This window comes from Humulus lupulus, chromosome 1 (assembly GCF_963169125.1).
Source record: "Humulus lupulus chromosome 1, drHumLupu1.1, whole genome shotgun sequence".
Classification (NCBI taxonomy): Eukaryota; Viridiplantae; Streptophyta; class Magnoliopsida; order Rosales; family Cannabaceae; genus Humulus; species Humulus lupulus.
Window position 1 is genome coordinate 123,631,544 of NC_084793.1, and position 21,003 is coordinate 123,652,546.

A 21,003-nucleotide genomic window follows, 5' to 3' on the forward strand; every position below is an offset into this window, starting at 1 on the left:
TGTGAACTCGTCAAATCCTGATTATAATTCCTTGGTCTTGTCGAGGTAGGTTGTCATCTTGTTGTCTTGGGCTTGGTAGCTGCCTTGCATTTGATTGACTACTCGTTGAAAATGGCTGAAGACATTAAGTCATTTGATTCCCATTTCCTTGGCTAGTCTGAGTCCTTCTATCATCGCTTCATATTTTACTTCGTTATTGGTGGCCTTGAATCCACATATGACTGTTTGCTCTATTATGTCGCCTTGAGGTGAGGTCAGGACAAGTTTGAGTCTGCTTCCTCTTGTGTTGCTTGAGCAATCCACAAATAATTTCTAGACCTCAGTTGGCTGTCCCTCGATTAGGCAGTATAGCTCTCTTTATGCCAGCATTTTCATGTTAGGTGTAAAATCTGCAATAAAATAAGCCAATACCTGAGATTTTAGGGACAATCGTGGCTTGTACGTCATGTTAAACTCATTGAGTTCCACTGCTCACTTCGTCAGTCTGCCTAAAAATTCTAGCTTGTAGAAGATGGTCTCAAGTGGGAAGGTGGTAAATACAACAATTGGATGGCATTGGAAGTAAGGGCGTAGCTTCCTTTTTGCATGAATGAGTGCCAACACGAGCTTTTCTAGTTGACTGTATGCCATCTCTGCGTCCAATAAGGACTTGCTTACATAATAGACCAGGTGTTGTCTACCTTCTTCCTCTCGGCTTAGGACCGCAATGACTGTTGTCTTGGATACGCCCAGGTAGACGAACAACATCTCATTGTCTATTAGGTTCGAAAACAAAGGCGGGATGGTCAGGTAGCGCTTAAATTCAGCTAAAGCTTCTTCACATTCTATTGTCCACTCGAATGTTTTTTATTTCCTCAAGGTGTTGAAGAAAGGATGGCATGCTCAAATGACTTTGAGATGAACCGATTAAGTGCAGTGACAAGTCCGGTTAGCTTTTGTACTTCCTTAATGCATGTTGGAGAACAGATTCTTTGGATGGAATCTATTTGTGTCAGGTTGCCTTCAATTCTTCTCTGAGTGACTAGGTAGCCAAGGAACTTTCCTACAGTGACACCAAAAGAACATTTAGTCGGATTTAATTCCATGTTATACTTACTAAGAATATCAAATGATTGTTTTAGCTGACTGATATGGTCTTTTGCAATGAGGGATTTGACGAGCATGTCGTCGATGTAGACTTCCATAGTCTTCCCACTAATTCAACAAACATTTTGTTCAATAAACGGTGGTAAGTCGCCCTGACGTTCTTCAATTTGAATGACATGACCTTGTAGCAGAATATGCTTAGGTTGGTCATGAAGGTCATCTTCTCTTGGTCGTCTGGGTGCATTAGGATCTGGTTGTATCCATAGTATGCGTCAATGAAGCTAAGGAGTTCATGACTGACTGTGGCGTCTACCAGCATGTCCATATGTGGTAATGGAAACGAATCCTTAGGACATCACTTGTTGAGGTATGTGAAGTCAATGCACACTTGCCATTTCCCATTCTTCTTCTTTACAATGACCAAGATGGCTAGCCACTCGGGGTACTGTACCTCCCTTACGAATCCGTTCTCAATAAGCTCATGGACTTCTTCGTTAATTGCATTGTTTCTTTCAGGGGTGAACTTCCTTCTCTTTTGATTTCTTGATGGGTAGTCTGGATCAACCTGCAATTTATGAACAATAATCTTGGGGTCAATTCGAGTCATGTTCGCATGGGACCAAGCAAAAAAATCATAGTTATTAGAGAGAAATTTGATATTCTTTGTTCTAATGTTAGGGTCTAGTCTCGATCCAATTTTAGCTTTATGGTCTGGGAAGTCTGGATGGATCTGGACTTCATCTAACTCCTCCATGTCAGGCTGGTTAGGTTGTGAGCCAGTCGGTCTATCTTGCTATTGTTGCTATAATTGGACATGTTTGGCCTTCATGGTAGTCTGGTCGCATGCCCTTGAATATTTATGCTGGCCATTAATTTCCTTCACCCTCAGTTGGTCGGGAACCTCAACACTTGATGGTAGGTTGAAAGGACTGCTTCCATTTCATGTATCCAGGGTTGGCCCAGTATGACGTTGTAAGAAAAATGAGAATCTACCACTAGCAACCTTGTGCACAGGTTGACTCCTTCGGCATAGACAGGTAGCTGATCTCCCCTACTGTGTTCTTTTGTTCTCCGCAGAAGCCGATGAGGACAGTTGTCTTCTTTACGATCCTGGATTCATCTATCCCCATTTCCATGAGAGCACATAAAAATCAAACATTGGGTGAACTACCATTATCAATGAGTATACATTTAGTTAAACAATTGGCAATATAAAGTCCAATAACAAAAGCATCATGATGTGGATTAAGAAGTCTGGTTGACTCTGAAGTTGAAAAACTGATGGTTTGAGTCGGCATTATGGTTATTCTCTTTTCCGACTCGCTGGCTTCCACTTTGGTCTAGTTAGTCTGTCTACTTTGTCTCTTTACTGCTGAATGGGTGACTTCGCTTACCTCAGAGCCACCTGTTATTAAGTTGATGGTGCATTCATGAGTGGGCGGTCTGGGTTGAGTCAACTCTCTCTGGCTGCTTGACTTGTCTTCCCTACTCTAGAAAGTTCTTTTGCCTTTGTCTGTCAAAAGGTCGGTCAGGTGTCCTTGTTTCAAGGCAATGCATTCTTCTGTCCGGTGGTCGTGATCAGCATGGAAGTCGCACCACTTGGTTTTGTCCCTCTGGTCGGCTGGTGTTCTCATTTTTTTGGGCCACCTTAGTCTGTCTCCAAGCCTCTTTAATGTTACGATTGATTTAGTAGGAGATATTGATAGGTTGTTCTCTGGTACTTTAGTCCATGTCGGGGGCATGTCTCAGATGATCGGTTGTACTCCCTTCTTCTGTTCTCAGGCCTGCTAGGATATAGGTATGAGTCATATCGTCTCTCACTCTCTCGTCTGTTCACCCTTGAATCTCTTCGAGAGTCCTTCCGTGGGGAGGAGTGATAATAGTTGACTTCATCCTCCTCCCATTTGATTTGTGCCCAAGCCTTGGCTAGGACATCTTCCATTGCCTTGCAAGGGTACTTGGTAAGCTCTTTGTACAAATCCGAGTCGTAGCGGAGCCCTTTCTGGAAGGCTAAGATGGTTGTGTCTTGATTACAATTGGTAATGTATACCTTCTCTTAGTAGAAATGACCTACGTAGTTTCAGAGTCGCTCACCACGCCACTGGACTATGACATACAAGTCTTTTGCAGACTTTTTGAGTTTCCTGATACTAGAAAATGGCTCAACAAAAGTGTAGTTAATTGTGCAAAAGTAGAATGGAATTATTAGTTAAATTAGTGTACTAATGGAGGGCTAGTCTAATCAGACTAGAACCAAACCCCATACACATGCATGCTTCCCTCATGTCACGTGGGATGGCCACCGTGAACATCATCTGTCTGTATTGGTCGATGTGGTCATTATGGTCAGATGTCCCATCAAACATCTTCATGGGAGGGAAGTTGAACTTCTTAGGCATCTTGACCATTGCTATTTCATCAATGAATGGGGAATCAGCATATCAACTTGCTGCACTCTTCTTGATCGAAGCTGGCATCCTGGGAAGTCGCTCGATAAGTGCTTCCATGTCAACCAATTTGCGAGCCAATCCAAAGTAGGGATGTAATGCCCTGGCTACCCCAGAACAGTTACGGTGAACGGTGGACCAGAAATTTGACTCGCTACCCGAGTCCTTTGGTCAAAAACGTGCTCTAAGTGTAATTATCAGGTTAAGGTATAAAACCAATAGAAAGGAAAAGGAGATTTTCATTACAAACTGCTCTGCAGAGCTAAATAAAACGTTTACAAGCTGTTCTCAGAACAAAATGGTCACTACTGTTGTAAAGTTACAATTCCGCCGACCTAAGCGGCAAAAATAGGGTAAACCCCCTAGTTCCTCTGAGAACTCCTTGGCCGTGGTGGTCAAGCGGCCGCATATGTACACATCACCACATCAGCTCTTCACTCAAGGCTAGGTGAGCTTTTCTTTTCCTTTACCTGCACCACATAGCACCCATGAGCCAAAGCCCAGCAAGAAAACACAATACTTTTCATAAACATTATCAAATGATTATCATTATAATCACACTGAACATAAAGCTTTCAAATAAGCGAGTGAACATCACATGATTCTAGCGGGAGAGTGGCTGCTAGGTAAACCACTAGCCTCCAAGTGCTTATTTCATTCATCGACCCTCGAGGTCGGTCTGGCATTAATACTCTTTGAGCCATTCAATGCTAATAGTCAATTAAATCTAATCTTTGTTGGCTTGCGTGAACCACGCTAAGTGACCAATGTCCAGTATCACTGTCGAACTTGACTAATAAGTCACAGCTTCACAGCTGATACTAACACCTTTGCCAATTATGATTGACGAGTCAGTGCAACGTGACTAGTGCCCAGTACCACTGCCGAACCTGACTAATGAGTCACAGCTTCACAATTGATACTAGCACCTTCGCCAAACATGACTAATAAGTCAGTGCTATGCACAAGTGTACAACATATGCTAAGCATTCCATATTCAATCCATGTCCATATTACTCAACCAACATGCCTCACGAATATCCATGCATGTCACACTTGGGGTGCAGTTTTCTTACCTCTGGTTCGAGCTAGAACGAAGAAAAGAATGGCCCTGAGAACGATCAACCTTTTGGTCCTTTAATGGTTACCTGGTCATAACCAATTATGGGATTCCATCAATAAAATGAATAATAAAAGGTTCCCAAACCAAAACCTAACCTCCGGGACATCAAACACTACTCAACCGGGTAATAGGTTCAACCCCGAGGCCTTAGGTTTGAATCCCCAAGCCAAAAAGCCATTTCTGGCCAAAAATCCACTAAGGGCCGCAGCCCTCCTTGGACATGCCGCGGCCCGCCCCTTAAACAGAGGCGCCCACACTCAGTTTTCCCCAAGGGCCGCGGCTCACCCTGGCCATGCCGCGGCGCAACCTCCAGTTCAGCCAAAACCCCTGTTTTTCTTCCCTTGCGTTTTCTCTTGGAACCAACCCTTCAAACCCAGTTTAAACATCACCCAAACCTCCAATAAAATCCCTAAACTTGTTCTATATCACACCCTTAGCAAAACTCAAGACAAACCCCAACTAAAACCTCCATCAATTCCAACAATCCACCATAAAAACACAAGCTGAAAACTAACATTAAAACAGGGCAAAACACGAAAGTTAATGGATAAAGCATACCTAAAACTTGGAATTGAACCCTCTCCAATGGCTGAACTAAGTCTAAAACCTCAGCCCCTTGATCTCCTAGCTTGATTCCACCCTTTGAGCTCAAAACACCAAAGAAGGAAAGAGGAAAATGGATGCACGGGAAGGAGAAAGAAAACTCTGTTTTTAGTTCTATTTTTACAGCCATCTAACACCATGTATATCCAAATCCCAAATGACCAATATACCCCTAGGTCTTTTAAAGCTTCTAAAACCACTTCAAGGGTAATTTTGGCACTTTCCACCTACACCGTTAATCATAATTAACGCTTCCCAATTCCCGCTAATCTCAATATTCTCAAACTCCAATATTTCACATTCTGTTACCCTTTAATGCCCGGTAACACTCTAATCATTAAAACACCCTGAGACTTACCCTGAGCCCCGAGCTTAAACCCGTTATGACCAAACCGATAATTAACATTCCTTAATCGTCTCATTCCAAAGGGCTCGAACAAACCCACATCATAATGTAGTCTCAAATTATATCACCAACATGCGTGCAAATAATCAATTTACCCACAACGGGCCAAATTACCTTCACACCCCTATAATTAGAAATATGGACTCACATGCATGCATTTCACATCATATCATAATATAATCAGCATATACATGCATTTAACAATTAATAACATAATTAAGCAAGTATGGCCCTCCCGACCTACTATTCACGCCGTTAAACACAACGGAGAATTCGGGGCATTACAAGGGAGGTGGGATGGAACTTGTGATGGGTTGGTGTGTTGGCTCGGTCATAGTTTGTTGACTTTGTCCGAGCATGATTTGTTGCTCTGGAGCGCTCTGTCTAGCTCCAAAGGCAGGCAAACCGACTTTCATGGCTTGCTGTTGTCCACTCTCAGAGGTCAGCTAACCAATTCCTGGTGCCAACTGTTCTCCAGCAATGGAGGCTGGTTGGCTGACTCTTGAAGTTTGTTGTTGTCCGGGGGCAGATGGGTGTCCATGTTTAGTCATGGTTATCTGTTCACCAGCATTGACAGAAGTATTATGTATGTTAAGCATAGTAGGTGGAGTTTGATAGTTCCTCACCAAGGAAGATGGTTTTTTTGACTCAGTTCATCACTGTTAGAGATAGGGATGAAGTCACCCAAAGGTTCCATTGGGCTGATTGGGCCTTGGAAACGTGATAGCTAAACCTCAGTAGACTGAGAGGACATGGCCTCCATTCGTACGAGTAGGTCAACATTCTCAGCTTCAAGCCTCTTCATTTTATCGTGATCTTCATTCATCTGGGTAATAGGGGCAGCGATCCAGGTGCCTAGATTAGGTGTCTCATTCATGTATGACATAGCTCTCAAGTGGATTCCTTGATTCTTTGTCAATCGTCAGATTTCTAGGGCCCCACAGTGGGTGCCAAATTGAAGAGGTGATTTCCTACAGTTGACTAAAAGGGCACCAACAACCTGTCAAGAATAAAGAGAGAGACAAGAGTTTAATTGGGAGCACCTGTGAGGTGTCAGCCAAAGTGTAATGCCCCGAATTCTCCGATGTGTTTGACGGCATGAATAGTAGGCCGGGAGGGCCATACTTGCTTAATTATGTTACTAATTGATTAAATGCATGCATATGTTGATTATATTATGATATGATGTGAAATGCATGCATGTGAGTCCATATTTCTATCCACAGGGGTGTGATGGTAATTTGGCCCGTTGAGGGTAAATTGATTTTTTGTTCGCATGTTGGTGATATATCTTGAGACCACATTATGATGTGAGTTTGTTCGAGCCATTTGGCATGAGACGATCAAGGAATGTAAATTATCGGTTTGGTCATAACAGGCTTAAGCTCGGGGCTCGGGGCGAGTCTCGGGGTGTTTTAATGATTAGAGTTTTACTGGGCATTAAAGGGTAACGGGATGTGAAATATTGGAGTTTGAGAATATTGAGATTAGCGGGAATTGGGAAGCGTTAATTATGATTAACGGTGTAGGTGGAAAGTGCCAAAATTACCCTTGAAGTGGTTTTAGAAGCTTTAAAAGACCTAGGGGTATATTGGTCATTTGGGATTTGGATATATATGGTGTTAGATGGCTGTAAAAACAGAACCAAAAATAGAGTTTTCTTCATCCTTCCCGTACGTTCATCTCTCTCACTTTCTTCTTTGGAGTTTTGAGCTCAAGGTGTGGAATTAAGCTAGGAGATCAAGGGGCTAAGGTTGTGGATTTAGTTCAGCCATTGGAGAGGGTTCAATTCCAGGTTTGAGGTAAGCTTTGTCCATTAACTTTCTGTTTTTGCCTTGTTTTAATGTTAGTTTTCAGCTTGTGTTTTTATGGAGGATTGTTGGAATTGATGGAGGTTTTAATTGGGGTTTGTCTTGGGTTTTGCTAAGGGTGTGATATAGAACAAGTTTAGGGATTGTATTGGAGGTTTGAGTGGTGTTTAAACTGGGTTTGATGGGTTGGTTCCAAGAGAAATCGTAGGGGAAGAAAAACAGGGGTTTTGGCTGAACTGGAGGTTGCGCCGCGGCATGGCCATGGTGAGCCGCGGCCCTTGGGGAAAACAGAGTTTGGGCGCCTCTGTTTGAGGGGCGGGCCGCGGCATGGCCAAGGAGGGCCACGGCCCTTAGTGGCTTTTTGGTCAGAAATGGCTTTTTGGCTCAGGGATGCAAGCCTATGGCCTCGGGGTTGAACCTACTACCCGGTTGAGTAGTGTTTGAGGTCCCGGAGGTTAGGATTTTGTTTGGGAACCTTTTATTATTCATTTTATTGATGGAATCCCATAATTGGTTATGACCAGGTAACCGCTAAAGGACCGAAAGGTTGATCGTTCTCAAGGTCGTCCTTTTATTCATTCTAGCTCGAACCAGAGGTAAGAAAACTGCACCCAAAGTGTGACATACATGGATATTCGGGAGGCATGTTGGTTGTGTAATATGGACGTGGATTGAATATGGAATACTTAGCATATGTTGCTCACTTGTGCATAGCACTGACTTATTAGTCAGGTTTGGCAAAGGTGCTAGTATCAATTGTGAAGCTGTGACTTATTAGTCAGATTCGACAGTGATACTGGACACTGGTCACATAGCGCTGACTTATTAGCCAGAACGGTCTTAGCGTGGTTCACACAAGCCAACGGAGATTAGATCTAATCGACCATTAGCATTGAATGGCTCAAAGAGCATTAATGCCAGACCGACCCCGAGGGTCGATGAATGAAATAAGCACTTGGAGGCTAGTGGCTTACCTAGCAGCCACTCTCCCTCTTTAATCATGTGATGTTCACTCATGTGTTTGAAAGCTTTATGCTCGGTGTGATTATAATGATAATCATTTGATAATGTTATTGAAAAGTGTTATGTTTTCTTGTTGGGCCTTGGCTCATGGGTGCTATGTGGTGTAGGTAAAGGAAAAGAAAATCTCACCTAGCCTTGAGTGGAGAGCTGATGTGGTAATGTGTACATATGCAGCCGCTTGACCACCACGGCCAAGGAGTTCTCAGAGGAACTAGGGGGTTTACCCTATTTTTGCCGCTTAGGTCGGCGGGATTGTAAATTTAAAACAATAGTGACCACTTTGTACTGAGAACTACTTGTAAATGTTTTGTTTAGCTCTGCAGAGCAGTTTGTAATGAAAATCTCCATTTCCTTTTTATTGGTTTTATACCTTAACCTGTTAATTACACTTAGAGCAGGTTTTTGACCAAAGGACTCGGGTAGCGAGTCAAATTTTTGGTCCACCGTTCACCGTAAGTGTTCTGGGGTAGCTAGGGCGTTACACAAAGGGACTCCGACGTTCAAGTTAGTCAGATTTTTAGAGAGTAATAAGATAGCAGAGTAGATCAAGAAATCAATAAAATAAATAAAAAGTAAAAGAAACAATGATGACTAAGGAGCTTGAGGACGATGACTGGGTCAGTAGACTAGTTTAGTTCGCTTAGTACGAGTGATCAATTTTTGTATTCGATATCTCTTGACCTGAGGACTCCTGCTCATTTTTTTTATAGAGACTTATCAAATGATGTTCCTCCTGACTCGTTCCCAGGTCTCGTCCTAGAATCTGCCAACTCCATAACGTCCCTCTTGACTTCTTCCTCTTTGACCTAGTTGGCTGACTAGGTATATTTAGGCTCGAGTGTGGGTTAGGTTATTTGTTTTGGCCCGTTATGTGAATTTTGGCTTATTTTGGGGCTTGGGCCTGGTTAGCTTGTCTGACTACCTTGGGCCTTAAGTGGTCCAGTAACACGGACTTCGTGTCACTTTGGGCCTGACTGACTAGTTTGTCTATAAAATAGGCTTGATACGATTGTAGAATTATGGCTTTGTATTTTTCAATTACATTTATAAGTATTAACTAGACAGATCAATAAGATGATCATATACAAATTTATCTTAATCCTGAAGTTATTATGAACTCTTGTTTATGTCATATGAGTTCTTTGATTCACTTGTTATGGTTTGTCAAAATGATCAGGCTGAAAACTTTTGTTTTGGGAACTCATTAATGTAAATGGCTAGGGACATAATATACAAATGTGGAATCTATACCTTTCTTAGGTAAAATTGAATAATGGTTCTCTTAAGGGTTGGCTTTTGGAACTAAAATGTTGTTGAGATCAAATTCATAAATCAATTTATGAATTAACTTTCACTAGTAAAGTTAATGGTACTTTAGGAAACAAGATATAATTAAAGAGGTTAAACAGTAATTAATTCCTACTTTAATTATGAACCATTAATATATGAGTGAATTGTATTTAGTGATTAAATCGATTGACACTTTTTGTACTTAAAAGTACTCAATAAATAAATGTCTATAATTATAAGATTGCAGTCTCTTATTTTTCATGGAATAATATTGACATTAATAAATTAAGGTTGCTATATTAAAGAGTTTTAATTAATAATCTAAATTTTTTGGAGCTTGAAGTTATAGGTGGATAGGTCCCCAAGATGGCTCTATTAACACTATTCAAAGGAAGAGTTGAAATTGGGAAAAATCAGGAAAATGACATATTTTGAAGAAATTTTCTCTTCAGGGTCAAATATGTAATTGAGCCAAATTAATTAATATGATTTTAAAAAAATATTTTTTAAAATAAAATTGGAATTCTCAAAAATAACAATTAAATAATTGAGATAATTAATTAGTTTTATTTATTTAAATAATGTGAAAATATATTTATGATAATTTAAATTGGATTTAAATTTGAAATGATATTTATTCTTTAGCACTATGATTGGCATGTGACTAGGTCCAAGACTTGGTTTTTGATATTTCTTTTATTTATTTAATAATTAGTTTATAATTTGAATTTTGAATTTAATTAATTATTTTATAAATCTATCTGAAATAAATTAGTTTCTACAAGTTTCAAAAGAATTCTAAGTCTTTCACACAAAGAGAAAAAAATAAATCGTATTATTTTGTAGGATATTGGAATGTAAATCTAGGTGTATGCTCCCTATTATATATCCAAAAACATAATGAAAAAATAGAATAGTATGACATATATATGAACATCAAATTCATAAATTTAAACAAACACAAAAATGTAGAAAATGACAAATACGCAGCGGAACAATGACTTCTTAATTTAGATTATCTAACATTTGATTCTTGGTAGTAGCAATGTATTGCCAAGAATATAAATCGCTTAAATTGTGCCAAATTTTTCCAAACCTATGTCTAAATCAAGTCTAACAAAGAGTGTGCAAGTTCTCAACATATGAGATAGAATTAGATAGGGATTAACAAGAGAATGAGCGGCCAAGAAAGGATTAGACTGTCAAGGTTTTCAGTTAACCAATGAATCAACAAAGACTCACTTACTTATGGAAATCCTAGACATCACATTCCTTATATAGGCAACTTCACAGACTTTATTTAAATTTAAAATTAAAATAATAAATAATAAAATCAAAGGCTTGGGCTCACACAAATGGACTTGGGCCCAATCTCTTTATTTTGAATTTAAATCCCAATTAGGCCTATATTCAAAATCTTTTTATTTATTTATCTTTCAATTAATTAAATAAATCCTTATTCAAATTAACTAATTATAATTTGAAACTTGATTTTTATATTATTTATTTATATTGACACCAATGTATCAATATTAATAATTTTTTTCCAAAAATTATATTTTATTCCCAAATTCTTATTACATGTAAATATCACTAAATTGACTTAGTCAATTTGATTTTTCTAATTGATAATTAAATCAATTGTTTGAGACTATTAAACTTGATTTGATAAGAGACGACATGGGGACCATTGATCCATGAATATAAGCTACAATAAATTCACATGAGTTTATTTATTAAATAAATTATCTCACAATTTATTAATTTCTTATGACTCTATAGATTTAGAATTGAACTCTTGAATTCATAGAACGTATTTTCCAAATCACAAATACGTTATCCATTGTTATAACCATTACAATCAGTCAATCCTTTATCGATAACTTACTAACGAGTCAGGTACAAATCACCGTTTTACCCCTCATTTGTATTTTATTCTTAACTCCTGCTATGTCCCTTGTAAATGATAAATCCGTGAACTTAATCATAGATATGAACGCTCAATCATTTACCATTTTAGACTAAGCTATTAAGGAAATCATCTTTTTACCTGTCATACAGAAGCTATATATTTCATATTTATGAATAATAATCCCACTCAATTAGACTACTAAATCTCCAAGATATAAGTATGGGCTAGACCGTAGGGTAAGTTGGTAACGAACAAGTCAAAAGATTTAAATAATATAATTAGCAGAATATTATCACTCATAATTAAGATCAACTCGACCTATGGTCAATGTAGTGACATTGATTAGATTCGATAACAACGATACTTATTTATCTATCAATAATCAATATCGTTCCTGGTCCAATGTACTTATATACATCCAATCTTATCTACTTGGTCAGTGTCTTGGATAAGACATCATACCCCAAATGTGTAAGTAGATCATATGGTAGATTACCAGATCAGTGAAAATCCAATGCACTGACTTAATTTTAGGACTTGTTCTTTTGAACATATAATTACAATTATAATCCATTGTGCCCTAGTCATTATAATTGTAACTATTTATATGTTTGGGATTTTATAAATGTTTGTATTATTCCAATAAACATGTAATAAAATAAGCAAGTAACATGGTTGTCAAACTAAATAATTTCTACTTCTTTTATTTACAATACAAAATCATGTTGCATGTTCGTCATGGTTTTATACGGGCATAAAACCCAACAAACTCCCACATGCCCTTTTGAAAACCAAAGAGACCTGCTTCTTAAAACCATTTATTCTAAATGTTTAACAATTATGCTCTCTGCTTATATCTTTGTAAAGGTATATGAAAGATTGCCTTCCAATGTTATCTTCATCACCTTCACATCACGCCTTCGCCACACATCCCCAATAATGTGGTACTTTTTCTTTATATGATTTTCTCTTTTGTGGCTTCGAGGTTCTTTTGAATTTGCTATTGCCTCATTATTGTCACTAGAAAAAATGAGTGGTCTATCCATTTTTTGAATAACACCAAGATTCGTATAGAACTTCCCAGCTTGACTATTTCCTTAGCCGCCACACACGCAGCTATGTACTCAGCCTCCATGGTGGAATCTAAAATGGAAGATAGCCTAACGCTTCTCCAAATCACAACTATTGAGATGGAAGACAACCCATCCCTCTTCCAAATCATAGCTCCACCCCCAAGTGTAAACACATTTTTCAGAAGTAGACTTCCTGTCATCAACATCTGTCTAAAATCTAAATCTATGTAACCTAACAGGTTCAAAGAGCCACCCAAATAGACTAACATATAGTCTCTAGTCTATCTAAGATACTGATCGCTATCTACTGTTCATTTCCCAAGTTTCACCGGCACTTGCTCACCACTCCCACTGCAAAGCAGATCTTCGGTCACAACACACAACATATAGACTTCTATTTTCAAATGCATAAGGAATTTGTTTCATCTTTTCTTTCACTTGAGGATTCTATGGAGATTGCTGCTCAGAAAGATAAATTCTATGTCGAGACGCTAAACATTCTTTCTCAGAATTTGTTATAGAGTAACACCCAAGCACCTCACCTAAGTAGGTTGCTTAAGCTAGAGCCAAAATTCAGTTTTTTCTATCCATGATGATCTAGATACCAAGAACACGACTTGCTACAATGAAATCTGGAATTTCATTTCCAGCTAGTTCTTTATGTTTGATAATTTCTTGACACTGTTTCCATTGAGTAAGATATCATCTTCATAAAGGATTAAGAACACCATAATGTCTTTGTTAGAATACATAGTTAGTTGTTATGTTTTTGTTAAGTTTTGTTATTGTATTTTCTGTTTTGGTTGTTTCAACAACTTATGTAAACTGGTTATAAATATCGATCCATTGCTCAACCATTTATCAAGGTGTTGAGCTTTTCTCTTGTTTCAATTCTAATATCTCTTAATTATTCACATGGTACCAGAGCCAAAGATCCATTGCTACTGTGTTCCCCAAAATTTTCCCAATTTTTTTAGGGATTCCCTTACTCATCAATACCCTACTTTCTTTCTTTAGTAATCAGAGCTCAATAAAGAACAATGGCTACTTTCTTTCTTACATATCCATGGCATTCATGTTCTTCCCAAGGGTAATGATCTACGACCACAAAGAATCCTTGAAAGAAAAGAATAGGGTCAAAGGCATACACATCAACATGCACATATTCACCAAGTGTCAAGGCTTCCGCTCCATAATTTCTTGCCAGCCCCTTCTCCAACGCCATACTGTGTTCCAACTCAGCTCCTACCATGGTTGTGATTTAGTTATTTCCAGTCTTCATGCTTCCTCCTCCTTCCAAGTGCTAGACTTTGGCTTATATTTTCTTGATCTCCTAAACTATTTTTCATTATAATTTTCCCACATTTTCCCTTTCTCAATTTCTCCATTTCCTCAAATATTTCTGTTTCTTCAACCCTTTTGGCCTTTCTTTTTATCTGTTACTACTGTTGCTTTCATTCTTGCTTAATCCAAAGATTGTTTCTGGATTTTTGGAGTACCAAAACAAGTTGAAGAACAGATCACTATCAAAGGGTATAATGTTGAAGGGAAATGAGGTTGGAAACCAGTCAGGCAATATACTTGCATCGATTGAGTTTTCTAGCATAAAATAGATATGTCTTCTTGAGTGAAATCAAATAGGGGGGATGTCTTTCAACAAACAACACATGAGGTATTTGTTTCTAAATATTGCCCACCACATGTTTGCTCAAATACCTAGCCCAACCTTTCATGATTTTCTTTTGTTTGCTTGGCAACCAAACATTGTCAAACCTGACTTCGAAGCCAAATTCAACCTTATTGCATATTTGCAATCCACGCCAGCTATTCATGCTCTCAAACATGCCCAGAATCTCATATCTACATGTTCATAAATACATTCTCACTTTTTCTTTTTCTCTCTAATTTCATTTCTTCCTATTGCTTACATTTCAATTTACTTGGATCTTTACAAGGATCCTCCACTTCCTCCTTCTTACTTGATGCGACATCCATGTACAAACTTCTATTACACAACTGTTGATGTCATTTTTCGTCAACTTAGATATGAAGAGCACAAAACAATGATGTAGAAAAATTAAAAGGATTCACCAGCTTTTCACGTGGTTCAGCAGTTAAAATTTGCCTAGTCCACAAGTCACTATTATTACTCTCATAGCTCTGTCAGAGCTTCTTCAGAAAGAAATTTGGCAGAGTATTCTTCAGTACAATTTGTGTGTGAATACAAATGAAATTTTCCAGGCTATTTATAGACCTGATTGAAAGAATATCATCCCATTATTTTGGGAAGTTGCAATCAAGCATTTAAATTTGAAATAAAAACAAATAATGCATTAATTACATAATATCCCATGATAATAGGGATTTAATACCTGATAAAACCAAATCACTAAAGAATAGAGATTTCCTAAAAAAAATTTGGCGTGAAAAATGCGTCGCTGAGCTCGATTGTTGGGCTGATGCGCTTTCGAGATCGATCTAGACTTTGAGCACATCATTTTGGTTATAGCCTCCTCCTCTTCTAGCAATTTTATTGAACTCATTCCTCGAAGAAGGTCGGTGCCTTCGAGCCTGCAAATCAGGCTCGGACAATTTGACTCATGCTCAAGTGTCATTAATTGAGCATATTTGGGATCATGTCAATTTATACAAGTGTACAACCAACACTTGTTATTTTCGAGCTTTTTTTTAGCCTACATTTCGAGACTATTTATTTATTCTCTAAATTTGGGTGTATCATTTTGCCCCATCAAAAGGGTTGGTTTGAATACTTTGAGAAGGAAAATTTTGAACTTCATCTTTGAAAAATGTGCCAGTCTATCACACTAGAGTATGGACACGTGTCTCTAGGGGATCACTCACCGAGAGTACTTAAGTACTCTCCTACATACGCACCTCCTTTCCTATTTCCTTTTTGCCACAAGTTTTTGCAATCAAACGTGATCCTTTGGATCCCCTTTTAACTCAAATCAAGGGCTCCGATTCATCCGACCCTTTCTATTCTGCTTTGGCATATATATATATATATATACTCTTTCTTCCCCATTCTCTTCACACTTGAATTTTTACTTTTAGAAATAGAAACACGAACCAGATCCCCTCCTGTAGCATGTTTTCCAAACCTAAGAAGCAGAGAAACATCACCACCTTCAGCTCCGTGAGATCATTCTGTTGGGAAAACTTATACAACATCTTATTTATTTTCATGTAAATCTCATATTAAACAAATTTATATAAGACAACCTAGAACATGTTTCTACAATTGAATTTAAACAGAGATAATGATAAGAACACCTACATTATTTGCAGCAGAATGTATTAGTCCTTTCTTCAATTTCTCTAACCCTTGAATCCTTTCTGTGGCATGGTATCACCAAGGAAACTGAACCGATCTTCAAATTTCTTCACAACCTTCCAAGGTATCCTTAGAATTCTCTAGACTAGAGTGAGCAATTCTCAATACAAGAGATAGATACAAAGAGAAGAAGAATATAAGAGAATATTGAGGCTTAGAAAATGACTTATGCTGTAGAGAGAATATGAAACCTAGAGCATCAAGAACAGATATTCTGATCTTCTCAGACTCACCACTTTGATCGTCTCTCAGATCATCTTTTAAAAATATGATTTCAACTCTCACTTAACATTCCCTTTATATGCTCAAATAGGTCATTTATTTTAATTAAAAATCAATAAAATAATAGATAATATAAGCCATTAGGTCGAAATTCTCATGGGCTTTAGGTCCGTGAAATTTCCCATATAATTATAAGCCCATTGGACTTAAAATCAAGACATGTATTATTTTGTATTGATTTAATTAATTAAATAATTATTAAAATCTTTTATCAAATTAATTATTTATAATTTGAACTTTGATTTAAACTTATTTATTAATTTAGACACCAATTTTTCTTAATTAATAAATCTGCCCTAAAATCTCTTTTATTCTCTAAATTGTATAACTTTGTGAAATTATCCAAAAATGACCTGGTCAACTTTGATAATTCTAAGTGACAATTAAATCAATTAATTGAGACTATCTAGATGATTTTATCCAAGGTACAGTGGGGACCATGGGCCTATGAAATCAAGCTCCAATAAGTTTTTGAATCCCAAAACAAGCCAAAAACAACAAATTATTGCTAAATTTACATAAGAAAACATAAACATGCACCAATAACATGTACCATCCAATTAATACCCTAACATATCAATCAATTACATACATGTTTATTCATGAAAATAAAGATTACCAAAGGCTCTGAGGCCAATTGTTGGGAAAACATATACAAGATCTTGTTTATTTTCATGTAAATCTTATATCAAACAAATTTATATAAGCCAACCTAAAACATGTTTCTACAATTAAATTTAAACAGAGATATTGATAAGAAAACTTACATTATACGCAACAGATTGTATTATTCCTTCCTTCAGTTTCTCTTATCCTTAAATCCTTTCTGTCGCAAGGTATCACCAAGAAACTGAACCAATCTTCAAATTTATTCACAACCTTCCAAAGTATCCTTAGAATCACCTAGACTAGAGTGGACAATTCTCAAGACGTGAGATAGACACAAAGAGTAGAAGAATATAAGAGAATACTGAGGCTTAGAAAAGGACTTATGTTGTAGAGAGAATCTGAAACCTAGATCATCAAGAACAGATATTCTGATCTTCTCAGATTCACCTCTTAGATCGTCTCTTAGATGGTCTTTTAAAAATTTGATTTCAACTCTCACTTAGCATTCATTTTATAGGCTCAATTAGGTCATTTATTTTAATTAAAAAATCAATAAAATAATAGATAATATCAGCCATTAGGTTGAAATTCTCATGGGCTTTAGGCCCGTAAAATTTCCCATTTAATTATAAGCCCATTGGATATAAAATCAAAGCCTATATTTATTTTCTATTGATTTGATTAATTAAATAATTATTTAACTCCTTTATCAAATTAATTATTTATAATTTGAACCTTGATTTAAACTTATTTATTAATTTAGACACCAGTTTGTCTTAATTAATAAATCTGGCATAAAATCTCTTTTCTTCTCTAAATTGTATAACTCTTTGAAATTATCAAAAATTGACCTGGTCAACTTTGATAATTCTGTTTTGCAAGGGGAATGTGAAATATGTTCAGATTCTTTTTGATGGATTTGTGAAGTTCGGTCGTAGTTCTGGTTTGGAAGCTAATTTGAGCAAATCTCAAGTGTTTTTTGGGGGAGTGGCAGCTTAGATTAAAGACGATATCCTTAGATCAGTAGCTCTTGGTGAGGGGAATTTTCCTCTAAAATATCTGGGGATTTCGCTAAGGCCTACAAGATGGCTGTTTGCTGATTGTGGAGAAATCCTAAAGAAAATTCATAATAGACTCCATGTTTGGGCTAGTAGGCATCTTTCATTTGCGGAGAGAACCCAATTGATATACTTTGTGCTGCAGGGTATTCGTAATTATTGGATGAACATCTTTATGCTTCCTATTAGTGCGGTTCATGAAATAGACAGACTTTGTCGCAGTTTCCTTTGGGGAGAGAAGAATAATCGAAGTAAATTTCATTGCTCCTCTTGGTCCCAGGTTTCTCTTCCGAAAGCAATGGGAGGTCTGGGTTTCAAGGAAGGTTGTCTCTGGAATAAAGTCCTTTTGGCTAAGTACCTTTGGGCTTTATCTTCAAAGCAAGATGTCTTATGGGTGAAATGGATAGATGGAGTCTATTTAAAAGGAAAATCTATATGGGATTACCATCTGAAATCAGATGTTTCTTGGTACTGGCGCAAGATTTGTTATTTGAGAGAGTCTTTTTTTCTGGCAAGGATTTGGAGATTGCGGCTCCTCATGGTAAGCTGGTTTTACAATTGCTTTATATCAACATGCTGCAGAAGGAGCAGGTGGGGTTTGCTAAGGCTGTTTGGAGCAGTATTACTGTGCCTAGACATCGATTTATTTTGTGGCAAGCGGTTGTTGGGCACCTTCTGACAAGAGATAATCTGGCCCGTTTTCATATTGAGGTTGGTTCTGTGGCCTGTCCGGTGTGTGATAGAGATGAGGAATCCCACAGTCATTTATTTTTTGACTGTATTTTTTCTCAAAGAATCTGGGAGCTGTTATACAATTGGCTTGGTGCTGATATTTGGTCGAAACAGTGGGTCATTTGGAAGAACTGGCTGAACGGGAAGCCAAAATCAGTGATGCATCGCATATATTTATCTTGTTTAGCTGCTTCTGTGTATCATATATGGTGTAACCGAAACATGTGTTACTTCTCCCAGGTGTCCTATACTCCCTATAGCCTAGTAAAGATGATTAAGAGGACTATTAAGATTAGATTACAGGGTAGATTTAGTCAGAAAGATTTGAGCAAGAATTGTAATCTTTATGACTTTGTTCAGCTGTTATAAGCTGTCGTGAGGTTGGTTTGTGTAATCTGTTGGTTGTAATCTGTTTTGGTGCAATATAAATTCCCTTTTTCATCAAAAAAACTTTGATAATTCTAAGCGACAATTAAATCAATTAATTAAGATTATTTGGATGATTTTGTCCAAGGCACAGTGGGGGCCATTGGCCTATGAAATCAAGCTCCAATAAGTTATCATAACTTTAACAAATAAATTACTAACTTATTAAGTCCTCGTGACTCCACTAAAGACATAGAATTGCACTCTTGAATTCATATAACATTCTATAAGGAATATAGACGCTATTAGTTATTCATTGTTACAACCATAATTATCACTCAATCCTCTATGGACGGTCTACAATGAGAACGGACTAAAATACCATTTTACCCCTCATTGTATTTTATCCTTAAAACACTTAGTACCTTTTAAATGACATTTCAGTAAACTAATATTAATTACTAAAATGAAATCTCTATTATTAACACCTTGAACCAAACTAAAAGGAAACCATCATTTTTCTTTTTCATTAGAAGCTGTAGATGTTTATATCTATGATTAACACTCCCACTCAATTACACTACTGAGTTCCCAAGATGTAAGTATGGGCTAGTCCGTAGGGTAAATTGGTAACAAACAACTCAACAAACTCAAATAATACAATCAGTTAGAATACTAACCACTCAGAATTAAGGTTGAATTGACCTATGGTCAACTATATGATATGACTAGAATAGATAATAACGATATGTTTACTTATCCTATCTACTATCAATATCGGTCCAGTTCGATGTAACAAATACATCTGATCTTATCTACATTGTTAATGTTCTAGAAAGAACATAACACTACATTGTGTAAGTAGATTATATCGTAGATTGACAAGTCAGTGTAAGTCTCATGCACTGACTAATCTTAGGACTATCTTATGTTTGAACATATAATCATATTTATATTCTACTGTGATTACGCCACTATAAATACGATTAGTTATATTCTTGGGATTTAATAGAAGTTTATATTAAACAAATAATCATGAAAATAAAACATGTGAGCAAAGTGAATTACCAAATCAAAATGATTTCTATTCTATTATTGATATTAAAATGAGATTACAAAGAAATTGGGTTTTAATTATGGCATAAAACTGCAACACAATCTTTTTTCCCCTTCTTCTGTCAACGATCCCCATATTTTCACAAAGAACCTTGTGTAAGTTTTCTGGTCTCTCTACCTCTCATAATTTTTTTTTTATGTTTATGTTTCCTCTTTATGTACAAATGTTTTTTTTTCTAGTTTCTACCAGATTCTTAAAAACCCCTTTGCAATAGATAAGTTTTGATTGTACAAACTTGCATAGATCGAAAATATGTTTTAGGCAAAAAATTCTCGTAAAAACTGATAAAAATGGGACCTTTTAGGTTATGGGTATTAGGATATAGGTTTTGTGTAGCTTAAGAAACAATTGTTCTGGATTAGGGTTTTAATGCACATATCTTGATAATATTGCCATTTCGGGTAACTGCCAACTTTTTCCCTAGAAATTCGGGATTCTTGTAAACTGATAATAACCATTCCACTCTCACGTGGGTACACTCTCGATGCCTTGAACTTCATAACAGTTTGATGTTGACGTTTGAGTTAATCTCACCGTTTGGAGCCTTCACACTCAATTAAGGCGACCTTGTTATCTTGAGCTTACGAGCTCGAGTTATCAAGATCTTAATCTCTCCCTCTTCTTTTATGTAATGGGCCCTCACCATTTTTTTTTCTTGTTAGATGCCGGAGTCTTCAGAGAATCAGTGGGAGCCCGAGCTTGCCCTCCTT

At 37.1% G+C, this 21,003-nt stretch overlaps 1 protein-coding gene across 1 annotated transcript; it reads left to right on the forward strand.

The window, feature by feature from the left end:
* The first annotated feature begins 18,105 nt into the window (after nucleotides 1-18,105).
* Nucleotides 18,106-19,179, forward strand: LOC133821223 (uncharacterized). The gene is made up of 4 exons (XM_062253660.1): nucleotides 18,106-18,111; nucleotides 18,224-18,619; nucleotides 18,661-18,810; nucleotides 18,925-19,179. Exons 1-4 carry the CDS (start codon nucleotides 18,106-18,108, stop codon nucleotides 19,177-19,179), a joined length of 807 nt encoding a protein of 268 aa, XP_062109644.1.
* Nucleotides 19,180-21,003: the final 1,824 nt, after the last annotated feature.